Raw genomic sequence first — 12,024 nt, 5'->3', positions numbered from 1 at the left:
AAAGTGTTTAGGGCACTTAAACACCTTGGAAAGGTGTTTACGGTCTAAGAAGATGTTCTTGGGGAGTTTACTACCTTAAACACATGAGTTTACGGTAGTAAACTCATTTTGTTCATGAATCCTATGTTTTGGTGTATCAAACGAAGGATTACAAGGCTCTAGGCACTAATGGAAGCTTTTGGAGGTGTTTGAGGGGTAGTTTAACACCTTAAAAGGTGTTTATGTTCCATGAATATGGGTTTACGGTCTAAGGATGTTCTTAGACCGTAAACTCATGTTTACTCCCCAAAATGCAAGTTTTTGGTGTTCTAAGTCCTTTCGTGTAAGCCTCTAAGTCATTGCTAAGCATTAGAAGTGTTTGGGAGGGTTTTTGGGCATCAAAACCCACTTCCAAGGGGTTTACGGTTTTGTGATGCCCCAAAGACTATAAACTCATGTTCTTGGGGTTTTTGGATGATTAAGCCACGAATTTGCAAGCTAGATAAGATAAACAAAGAGCTAGGAAGGTTAACTTACCGATTTGAGGCTCAAAGGGGCAATTTTTAACCAAAACCCGTTTTGTAGAGAGAGAAAAGAGAGAGAGAGAGAGAGAGAGAGAGAGAGAGAGTCTCCTGACACCAACCGCTAACGGGGTTTTTTTTCACGACTACCGTTAAACACGGCAACATTTTAAAATTATACCACTTTAATTTTGGTTTGCTTGACGAATATTATTTAAAATATTCTAACGAGTTTAAATCCGGTCAAAAATATTTTTCAGGATAAATTTGGCTAATTTTTGACGTAATTAATTTCGACGTTAAAACTAACGGAATTTTTTGGGTTGTCACAAAGAGTAAGCTCATTCTACACCATTAATTCTCTTCCATTGAAAGATGCTTGGTCTAAACGAAGAATTACTTAAATCAATGGTTTTGGAATGAAGGTGCTAAACAAATTCGAACTTGACTGCATTATCTACCACTACTACATCTCTTGGAACACATAAAAGAAAATCAGAATCTCGAATGCAGACTTTCCAACAATCAATCAAAATGGTGTTCTTGTCATCACCAATAATCTCAAAGACAAGCAAACATCTGAACTCGACATTAGATCTTACAATGCCGTTCTGAATTTCCTAAAAGATTACATTGTTGAATTCGGTCAATCAGATGTTGAGTTTGCTCCACTATTTGGAACCGAGAAGCTCCTTGCTTCGATTAACACAGAGCTCGAAGGAATTGATCTACTTGATGAAGGTCTCACTGGAGAAGAACTCATCCAAAAAGGAGTTTTTCCGAGTTAGTCATAAGTAGCTGGTCCACACCAATGTGCTTCAAAAATTCATTTCGAAATTTGCCATATCTCAAGCATCTAAAGAAGAAAAGAAAGAACTGATCGAGCAACTCACATTGTGGATTGAAGTCTGAAGTTGGATACAAAAAGCATACTTGTTCACCTTTGGTGACAAGAGATATAAGCTCAAAGATTGCTAAGGTCACTTAGGGGGGGGGGGGAGGGGTTGCTAGTTCATGACATGTGATCCTTAGACAATCTGAGGTAATCTATATTCCGAGATGATAGAATGTCTGAAGTATCTACATTCCGATGTATTGAAGTTTCCGAGATTAAAAGAAGACTGAATAATCCAAACATTAGTACACTTTTGTTTGTTAGTATTTTGTCTTGTTTACCATAACATCTGTAGGAGACAAGATCAACCAAAACGTTATGTCAGGTGGTTGATCCGCAGTTCACTTTTAATACCATTGTCTCCTATTGTCATTGGTTTTATGGTAGTATATATAGGATCATCACCCCATGTAATTCACACCTTTTACACATCCTTTTGAATCATCAATCAAAGAATCATCCATTCAATTGGTATCTTTTTCATGTTCATACTCCTCGGTATTATTAACTATCTTGGATACTTTGTTGTTCTACCTCTTCAAGGCCTGATTGGTGCATTCGAGACTTGACTCCATTATTGTGTTTATCTCAAGATTTAAGATGTTAAACATTGTCTCGATTTCTTCACATATCCCTTGTTCTCACATATTTTATACTAAAACAATACTTTTCTAACTCAAAAGTATAAAATATAGTGTATACATATCTATATGACTTATATAGAGCAAAACCAGGTTTTAGCCAACATAAAACAATATATGTACAAATCTAAATAGATGACCTATTTAACATATTATAATCTATATAACTATAACGATTTTATCATTCGTAAATATAGTCTATAATAAATATTTAACATTTCTTTTATTAATAAACATCAAATATATGTATATGGTTTGGAAAAACAAGTACGTTATCAACCATATATATATCACCATTTATATAATAAATTAAAACATTTATATAAAATAATAACTAGTATTTTGCACGTATCCTCCCTCGAAAATATTAAAGAGTTTAAAAATGAGATCGTGAGCTCACTTTCATAGCGTGCGTTGAAACCGTTGTCGAGATCGAAAACCAAATCGCGATTCGGATTGCAACTCGGGATTTTATGAACGGTCCCTCGTTTTCACATGATCCTGTTAAAATTATATAACGCTACAAGAAAGTTATTCGTGAAGGATAAAATGGTCAATAGTCCTTTTTATCATCAGGGTCTTTGTGGTTTGACCAAACAATATTACTTGCCCCCTTGCCCTTATTGGGTTTTACTGAAACCATTTCCACTTCCTTCTTAAAAACCTAATTCTTTGTTGATTCATTCGCAGATTCTCGGTCCCTATGATGCGATTGGCGCCAGAAATACCCCCTTTCGACTGAACCACAATCGATTCATGCTCAATCGTATTGGACAACAATGCCAATCAGTTCTTCGTCTTCCCTTTCCTACGTTAAGTCCTGCAACCCTCATTTTAACTAAATCTTCATCATTGTTATCTGCGGAATCCCTTGAACTAGAACCTTCAACCACTTCACCAGCTGCAAACGGTTCCTTTCCTTCTGGTATCATCTCCCTGTTTAAAGTATTGGGTAGCTCTGGTGTCAAATTACTCGGTGTGAAACATCGGTTTAAAACCCTTGTTTCTGACCTGAATTCCACTCAGGTTGATGAAATTATAGATCAATTACGAAACGACGACCCAGATTCTGCTGTCGAGTTGTTTGAATTATTGAAGAATGAGTATGGGTTTAAGCATTCGAGAGTTTCTCAGCTCGTTGTTGCTCATGTGCTGGCTAGTCAGCGAAGGCTTAAGTTGCTGCGTTCTAACTTCATGCAAATGCTTCAAGAAGAAGGTATGTTTTTGAAGTTTCTCTATTGCTCTGTACATAAAAATAGCTAGAAATCACTTTGGAATTCGAATTATGTGCACAATGATAATGTTTCTCTTATTGAGGTCACGTATGTTAACATATCACTGAAAATAGAAAAAAAAAAAACTGTTTCATTGAACTTATTCATGCTACTTTAATCTGTAAAGTCTTTGTAAATTTTTATGAATTGAAAGTGTTACACATGGAAATCAACATGCATATTTATTGTTTCTTCTGATAGGCTCTGGCTCTTCTTCTTCACTTTGTGAGTTACTTTCAGTTAACTTCAAGGATTGGAAATCAAATGCAATTGTTTGGGACATATTGGCATTTGCTTACTCTAGATCCAACATGGTTCATGATGCCCTTTGCATTATAGCTAAAATGAAAGATTTCAACATTCAACCTTCAATACTAACCTACAACAGCTTATTACACAACTTAAGACACTCTGATAGCATGTGGGATGTGTACAATGACATCAAAGAGAGTGGAATCCAAGAATCCAAACAAACAAATTCCATCCTTGTAGATGGTTTATGTAAACAATCCTTAATGCAAGAAGCAATAACCCTTCTTCATGTCAAAGATTCCTCACCTCATGTTGCTTCATTTAACACAGTCATGTCAAGTTTCTCCAAAATGGGATTTGTAGATATTGCTCAATCGATTTTCTGTTTGATGTTAAAGTTTGGAGTAAAACCCGATGCATACACTTACAATATTCTTATAAATGGATTATGCATCGCGGGTTCTATTCAAGATGCATTGAAGTTGACCAATGGCATGGTCAAACATGGAGTAAACCCTGATTCAATAACATACAACACACTTGCTAAAGGGTTTCATGTTCTTGGTAAGATCAATGGAGCATCAAAGATGATTCAAGAAACACTTTCAAAAGGTTTGAAGAACCCTAATAGTATCACATATACATTACTCATATGTGGGAATTGTCAAGAAGGAAAAGTTGATGAAAGCATAAACTTGAAAAATGAAATGGTTTTTCATGGGTGTAAGTTAAACTTTATCTCATATAGTGTTTTGGTAAGTAGTTTATGTAAGATTGGGCGTGTTGATGAAGCTTTGTGTTTGCTCTATGAGATGGAAATAGATGGTTTAAAACCCGATGTTGTTATGTATTCTATCATCATTCATGGTTTTTGTAAACAAGGGGAGATTCAAAAAGCTATTCAAGTATACATGGAAATGAGCAACAATAGAATCTTTCCTAATGTTTTCACTCATAGAGCTGTTTTATTAGGGATTTGTGGGAGTGGATCGGTTTTTGAAGCAAGAAAGCACTTTGATATGTTAATTAGTAGTGATGATATTGATATTCAAGATATTGTTCTTTACAATATTATGATCAATAAGTATGCAAAACTCGGTATGAATCGTGAGAGTAAACAATTGTTTGATCAAATAATAGAGAAAGGAATCGATCCCACTATTGTCACGTTTAATTCTTTAATATATGGATTTTGTAAAGCTAGAGATTTGATAGGGGCAATGAGGTCATTTCATAACATCGAGGATCATGGATTAGTACCTAATGCGATAACATACACCACTCTTATGAACTTTTTTTGTGAAGAGGGAAATATGCAAAAAGTGTTTGATATGAAAAAGGAAATGGAAGATAATGGTGTAGATCCAACACATGTCACATACACTGTAATTATAAAAAGTCTTTGTAAACAAAAAAAGCTTCAAGAATCACTTTCACTGATTAATCATATGTTCTCAAATGGGATTTTTCCTGATGAAGTTTCATACAACATTTTGATTCAATCTTTGTGTAAAGCTCGAGAAATTGAAAAGGCGTTTGAGCTACATGATGAAATGATGTCACATAATCTTAAGCCTGATGCAGTTACATATAACATTCTTATGAATGGGTTATGTGTGTATGGTGATTTACATGATGCTGATAAGTTGTTTTTGTATTTAAGGGAGCATGATTTTGAATTGAAGAAGGCTGCTTATACGATTCTTGTTAAAGCACATTGTGTGAAGGGTGATGTGGATAGAGCAATGGAGGTGTTCTCTGAAATGGTGGAAATGGGGTTTGAAGTGAGTGTTAGGGATTATAGTGGTGTGATTAATAGGTTGTGTAAAAGATGTTTGACATATGAAGCAAAGGGTTTTTTGAGGATGATGTTTAACAATGGTGTAGTTCCTGATATTAGGGTTTATATAGTGATGATGTATGCTTTTCATGTTGTGGGTGATGTTCATTCGATACATGAGTTGCTACCTAATATGGTGAAATGTGGGATAGATTCTTATGTAAGCATGGGGTTACAAAATCATATATAAAAGTGAAATGAATTTACATTAGTTTGTCGTTTTTGTGCAATTCTTTTTAGTTTTTTTATTTGGGTCGAAAAAAGAACTATTTTATTAACTTTGATCTCAATTTCAGGGTTACACAAAGCTTTTGGTCTTTGTTTCTAACACATTTAGTAGCAATCTGTTAACGAAATAGTAATATAATTTATTAAAAAGTGGAAAAGTTAAGGTAAAATGGTAATATGACAAAATAGCATTATAGCAATATAATTTATTAGCATAATTTGGAGCAACATGATACACCAGTGCAATCTTCTTTTCTTCCAAACACAAAAAAAGAAAAAGAAAAAGAAAAAAAAAAAGGTATTGTAATTGACATATTTATGGAAATTAGATTTTTTTTTTCCTGGATTTTCTTTTATGAACGTGCATCGAATTTTCTGTGAAGTGGTGTCATAGTGTATTTTTCGTACACATCTATGTGAAAGAGAGAGATCATAATAAACACAAGAAAGAGAAGGTTTTGTCACCCATGTGCACCTAAATATGATTAGACATAGTGTGGTTCATGTGGGGCCCGAGCCATGCTTTTTATATATATAATATTAAGTACATTAGACCAGTAATATTTTAAAAGTTCTAAAAACAATGATCATTGGGCTTGAAGTTGACACGTTAATAATTTATGGGACAAGAAATTACGAACACAATTGTTTACATTTAGATAATTTTATTTTTTTTATATATATTTTATTATTTAATTTGTTAAATACGTTTAGATTCACATATTATTATTGTCATCTGTTATAGCAGGTAATAATAATAATATGTGAACACATTGTGAATAGTTAAATTTGTACAAAAAAAATAATTGTTTAAATGTGAACAATTTTTTTTTTATAAATTTCGTAAGATTTTTATAATTTCGATGTTTTTTTTTCCTATAGCTTTTCCAATACAATGTTTAAACTTTGTTTATATTTTTTTAAAACTTTTTTTATATACTTTCATATAATTTTAATAGAAGTGTTTTTAAACCAAATATTTTATAAATGTTTTAAAATTTTCTTACAAGTTTTTAACTTGTTTTTTTTTTTTTTTTTTATAATTTTCATTCATTTATTTCTAAACTTTCTTTTACAATATTTTTAAAATGTTTCACAAATTTTATATGACAATTTAATATTTTTATAACATTTTAAATACTTTCGTTAAATACTAGTTTAAAACGTGGTATTAAAAAAATTAAAAGTTTATAAACTTCTAATTAAAAAGTCTTAAAAAGTTGAAATAATTTTAAAACATTTATATTATATAGATTTTTTTTGTTTTTTTTTTATTACATAATATTTTCTTTTTATTTTTTTAAAAGATCCCCCACACTTGTTGTTAAATATTTAATTTATTTAATTTTATTGTTAGATACTATTTATTTTAAAAATATTGTGACAAAAGAAAAAAAAATTATAAGAGGCTATATAAAATGTCACAAAACAAAAACTTATTTATTAATTAAAAAGTAAAGTTTAAAATTGGTTAATATTTAATTAATATTTAGAAAATTATGGACATTTTAAATGTAACGTTTGAAAAAAATAATACAAACAAATACGAAAAATAAAATCGCTATTGAAAGTGAGGAAAATGACTTATTAGGATAAGTAACTTTTCGTTTTGTTCACATTTAGATAAATTTTTTTTGTACACATTTAACCAATTCATTTGTTAATTTATTTACATATTATCATTGTCACATACTATAGCTGTAGCTGGTGACAATGACAATATGTGAACACATATAACAAATTAAACGGTCAAATATGTATAAAAATAAAAAATTTACCTAAATGTGAACAAAACATAAAAAATGATTACCCTTAATTTTCCCATAATTTATTCAACTTTTAAGCATGTATCTTGTTACATTTCCATATACACATCATCTCACTTTTCTCACCTAAAGGTAACCTTTATTATGTCCTTCGAGGATTACACTATCATCACACACAACCCATTCATACTTCATTCATACCTAACTTTTTCTTGATCTAGTTTTGATTTACATGTATTTTTTTTTTACCCCTTTTGATTTATTGATGTGTTTTGTATATAATTTATTTGATAATGCACAATCTGTTTTGTGGAATATATTTAATAATACATAAACATAATATATAAAGTTAAAGCTCTAAGTTAAGTTAACAGATTCCTACCACTTGGTAAAAATTTTAAGTTATGATGAGGTTAGTCAATTTCATACTCAATGTCTACAAGGAAATCCATTAAATCACTAAAATACAAATTGCATAACAAAACGAAAGTACACTCACATATCACTTGCCAGCCTACACTTGGTCTCTACACAATGGAAAAAAGGAAATAAAAGACAAACCCTTCTTTTGTTTTTACTTTTCCCTTTATTAAGTTATTTAGTAATCATGTAAATCGTTAAAATAAATATGTTTATAGTAAAAATGACAATGCGTAGTTAAATAGGCACTTCAATTTTCAAGAAATCACATTATTCATTTTTTGTTGTACTAGCCTATAAAATATTATAATATCGGAAGTTTGAAATTTGGTATGATAAAAATATATAACTAGAATTAAGATATATTATTGCATTCCCTCTTGCTAAACAAATTCATTTGAAGATTAATCAAATAAAATATACAACGTATATGTAACATAATCAAATTCAGCAACTCTTGTTATACTAATCATAGTTGACCACACTTGGAATGGAGCAACTTTCTCATGGGAAAAGTACACAACTTTCTCAAGAAAAAAAACAAAAGAAAAGTAACCATTTATGCTAGTGGACCATGACTCCATGAGACCACACCCTTGCCTTCCAAGTCATGCTTTTTCTATATATACAACACATACATTGAATTGAACCTTAAACCAACAATGGAAGAACCAATAAGCCAAAGCTCAATTGAAGATATTTGCAAACAAATTCATGGCAATTTGGGAAATATTAGCCTCTTGGTTCGGGTTTTCACGAGTCAATCAATGCAACATGAATGCCAAAAGATCCGAGAAAAGTACATGGAGATGTATAATGAAGACTTATTTGATCATCTACATAACAAGATTGATGGCGGGGCATCAAAAGCGGGCACAATCTTGTCATTGTTGATGATTAATCCACATGAACGCGATGCTATTGTAGCTAAAAATGCCATCTTCAAAGAAAGGGATTGTGTCAACTACAAGGCTCTCATTGAGATTTATGTTGGTAGGAAATCAAGCCATTTTTTCCTCATTCAACAAGCTTATCAAAGTAAATTCAGAAGGCATTTGGATCAAGACATTATGAGCATTGAACCTCCACACTCTTACCAAAAGGTAGGCTTTCTTGACTTGTGCATCAATGGTTGTACATTGTGCAATAACTGTTTTACTTTTCGAAAAGTACAACTTTTCACACATTGGGTACAAACCCATATGGTTAATTACATGTCACATTCCCTACTCTTACAAAAAAATTTGATCCTTCCTTTCTTGTGCATCGACATATGTACTTTATGTATGAATAGTTGTACATATTGATAAAGTACAACTTTGTATAAGAAATGGTTGCTCAGAAGTGGTTTTTTTTGTTTTGTTTTTTTTGTTTTTTTTTTGTTATGCAGATTTTAATGGCATTGAGTGCATCACAAAAGGCTCATAGTGCAGATGTTAGTGTACACATTGGCAAGTGTGATGCCCAAAGACTATTCCAAACAGGAGAAGCAACAAGTGGAGGGTTCAAGATTGATGAGGGAATTGTCCTTGAAATCCTAAGTAAAAGAAGCATTCCACAGCTCAAACTCACCTTTTCAATATATAAACATATTTATGGCCATTCCTATACAAAGGTCAAATCTTTGACTACTATTTTACGTGAAAATTTAAGTTACTATATCAAAATAGTTGAAACATGATGATTAATTATTATTATTATTATTATTATTATTATTATTATTATTATTATTATTATTTTGCAGCATTTCAAAAATAAATATCATGGAGAGTTTGAAGAGGCCCTACGATTTGTGGTGAAATTCCTAAGAAACCCTCCAAAATATTATGCAAAGGTGATCAATTTACCTTTTTTTTCATGTAAAAGTTAAAAAAAGTCTTTGATCCTGAAAAACGGTATTTATATTAAAATAACTTATATCCTAATTAAATATGGAATTAAATAACTATATAAAGAAGATGTAGATTCATGACTTCATGTTTCTTCAAGCAATCCTAATTCCTCGGTTTATTCAATATATAAAAAAACATATAAAACAATTTTTTTAAAGTAATTTTTATATTTATGGTTTTGTTAAGTTGTAATTTCAGGCGCTAGAAGCAAACATGAAAGGAAAAACTACCGATGAAAGCAACTTGGAACGTATAATCACGAGTCAAAGTGGGATTAATATGAAGAATATAAGAAAATTGTACAAGAACATATACGAGATGGATTTGAGAGATGCAATAATAGAGAGCATTCCAATAGGGGATTATAGAGATTTGCTTGTCGGATTGACTATGAAAAGTAGCAATGACTTATGAAAAATTACAACATTTGGACTTAGTTAGGGTTCATATGATCCGTATTGGTATGATAGTACTAGAAGGAAATTTTTGTTATATTTGAGTTGGTATCCATTCTACTTTTCATGCGCTCATTATCATTATCACGTCACAAGACAAATTATATGTATGGTTATACAAATAAATATTGAATAAACTTTTAGTATTTATCTAAGTTCTTATTAATTGAATTAGATTTTTTTTTTCTTTTTGAAAAAATACTCCATAAATAAACGAAAAAAATAATTTTTTTAGGGGGCAAATCAAATGCCCACACTTAAGTTTACCAATAGCCTAGAAAAGGACCATACAATCTTATTCTTACATGTAGTAAATCAATAAATGTAAATATCAAAATCAAACCATGACTATCATTGCAAAAACAAAGATGATCATGGCCATGAAATTCTTAGACCTGAACTTGGTTGCACTACTTGGTGCGGGTGCTGGAGCCATTGATCCTTGTTGAACATCGATGACTAACTTTTGGTTAAAATCAACACAATGTTTCCCCACACCACAAATGTACCACTTCTTGCCTGGTGTCATCAAGGTCACGATGTCATTTCCAGATGTAAGGGCGGCGCTAGATGGTGGAACAGTGCAAGTAACAAAGGAACTAGCGTTCACTTTGTACACGTTGTGTGCATTTACAGGATACTTGAACACTAAATCCATCAAAAATATCTATCAGCTTTGAAATACAATTTTTTTTTCAATATAAAAAAGAAGAGATTTTTTACAATATTGTTATTCAATCTTAAATTTGGATATATATAATATTAGCAATAATTTTAAGATAAATTGTGTTGGTTGGCTTCACAACCCCGAATTTTGCCATTTATGCTAGGTAATGTGTTGTTTTTCCTTTCTAGCATTTTACTACACAAAGTGATAGCCAACTCACCTAGTTTGTCGCCAACATAAAAAACTTTGTCTTTAGCCCACACTTGGTAGTGGTAGTTATGGTCCAACCACTATCATCTCCCACCACATATTCGGCGGCCATAGTGGTCGACGGAGGTAGCACCACAACCGATATGACAAGAACAAGAACAATGTGAGTGAAAGTGGCCATTGCTTGTGTTAAGGTTCGTGTATGGAAATATGTTATCTTTGTTCTTGATTTTGATTTATAAATATGTAAAAAACCTTATTTATAATAAATTAGACTTCTTGGAAATATCTACATATATAAAGTATACAATGAGATTGTTATCTCGATATTTTCTTTTCCGGCTTTTATTTGTCATTTTCTTGGTTTTTACTTTGTAGTACTTGAAGACGCCATATTCTAATGCTATGATGTGGGAAAAGGACATTTTGTAAAATTCCAATAACTAATACGACCTAATGGGCAACTAAATAGATACTTTGCAATATTATAATTATAAGACAAAAGATTATAGAAAATATCATTTGTTTCATAACGATCAAGGTTAGAACCCCTGGAGAAAAGTAGATGGCGTCATGGCGCACAAAATATGTATATGAAATTATGAATGACTTATTTAATCGTTGATAGATCATATTAACTAGGAGATAGGCCCGAGATAAGCCCGATTTTCACTTGAAGATGTTTTTTTTTTTTTTTTTTTTTTTTTTTTTTTTTTTTTTTAATTATTATTTAATTGTGTTATAATAACATTCAGAGTAATTATCGGATCAATACGATATTAAATAATGCTTATTTAAACTATTTAAAATATGCGAAACATTTACCAATAATAGGAGTTATGATATATGCATAATATCTAATAAAGCAAAATACATCATTTAGAAAATCTGGCAACCTAATTTTTTAGGAAAAAGTCCAACTAGTGAATTATATTATATAACAAATCTTGTAATATAACAAAAAAATTAATAAAACTTATAAAT

General features: G+C 31.1%; 2 protein-coding genes and 1 pseudogene across 3 annotated transcripts; 2 read left to right on the top strand and 1 right to left on the bottom strand.

Moving 5' to 3' along the window:
• Positions 1 to 2,642: 2,642 nt before the first annotated feature.
• Positions 2,643 to 5,613, top strand: LOC145001682 (Tetratricopeptide repeat (TPR)-like superfamily protein). Of its 2 annotated transcripts, none has more exons than XM_078961029.1 (2): positions 2,643 to 3,252; positions 3,551 to 5,613. In XM_078961029.1, exons 1-2 carry the CDS (start codon positions 2,793 to 2,795, stop codon positions 5,590 to 5,592), a joined length of 2,502 nt encoding a protein of 833 aa, XP_078817155.1. In that variant the 5' UTR covers positions 2,643 to 2,792; the 3' UTR covers positions 5,593 to 5,613. The 2 variants fall into 2 exon arrangements, with proteins under 2 accessions (XP_078817155.1, XP_078817154.1); XM_078961028.1 differs by having other exon boundaries at positions 3,512 to 5,613.
• Positions 5,614 to 8,472: 2,859 nt separating this feature from the next.
• LOC145000260 (uncharacterized) lies at positions 8,473 to 10,238 on the top strand. The gene is made up of 4 exons (XM_078959456.1): positions 8,473 to 8,919; positions 9,207 to 9,431; positions 9,561 to 9,650; positions 9,907 to 10,238. Exons 1-4 carry the CDS (start codon positions 8,479 to 8,481, stop codon positions 10,120 to 10,122), a joined length of 972 nt encoding a protein of 323 aa, XP_078815582.1. The 5' UTR covers positions 8,473 to 8,478; the 3' UTR covers positions 10,123 to 10,238.
• A 262-nt stretch (positions 10,239 to 10,500) lies between these two features.
• On the bottom strand, positions 10,501 to 11,221 carry LOC145002443 (blue copper protein 1b pseudogene; annotated as a pseudogene).
• Between the last annotated feature and the right edge of the window lie 803 nt (positions 11,222 to 12,024).

The sequence above is a fragment of the Lactuca saligna genome, chromosome 6, assembly GCF_052625555.1.
Source record: "Lactuca saligna cultivar CGN05327 chromosome 6, ASM5262555v1, whole genome shotgun sequence".
NCBI classification, from domain to species: Eukaryota; Viridiplantae; Streptophyta; class Magnoliopsida; order Asterales; family Asteraceae; genus Lactuca; species Lactuca saligna.
Note: the sequence above shows the minus strand (reverse complement) of the source record. Positions and strands in the feature narration are given on the sequence as shown.

What these genes read in the sequence shown, in the direction of transcription:
- LOC145000260 (XM_078959456.1), top strand. Translation starts at nt 8,479, where the DNA reads ATGGAAGAACCAATAAGCCAAAGCTCAATTGAAGATATTTGCAAACAA. An exon ending in CTCCACACTCTTACCAAAAG is followed by an intron (nt 8,920 to 9,206) that starts GTAGGCTTTCTT and finishes TTTGTTATGCAG; the next exon opens with ATTTTAATGGCATTGAGTGC. An exon ending in ATGGCCATTCCTATACAAAG is followed by an intron (nt 9,432 to 9,560) that starts GTCAAATCTTTG and finishes ATTATTTTGCAG; the next exon opens with CATTTCAAAAATAAATATCA.
- LOC145001682 (XM_078961028.1), top strand. Translation starts at nt 2,793, where the DNA reads ATGCTCAATCGTATTGGACAACAATGCCAATCAGTTCTTCGTCTTCCC. An exon ending in GCAAATGCTTCAAGAAGAAG is followed by an intron (nt 3,253 to 3,511) that starts GTATGTTTTTGA and finishes TTCTTCTGATAG; the next exon opens with GCTCTGGCTCTTCTTCTTCA.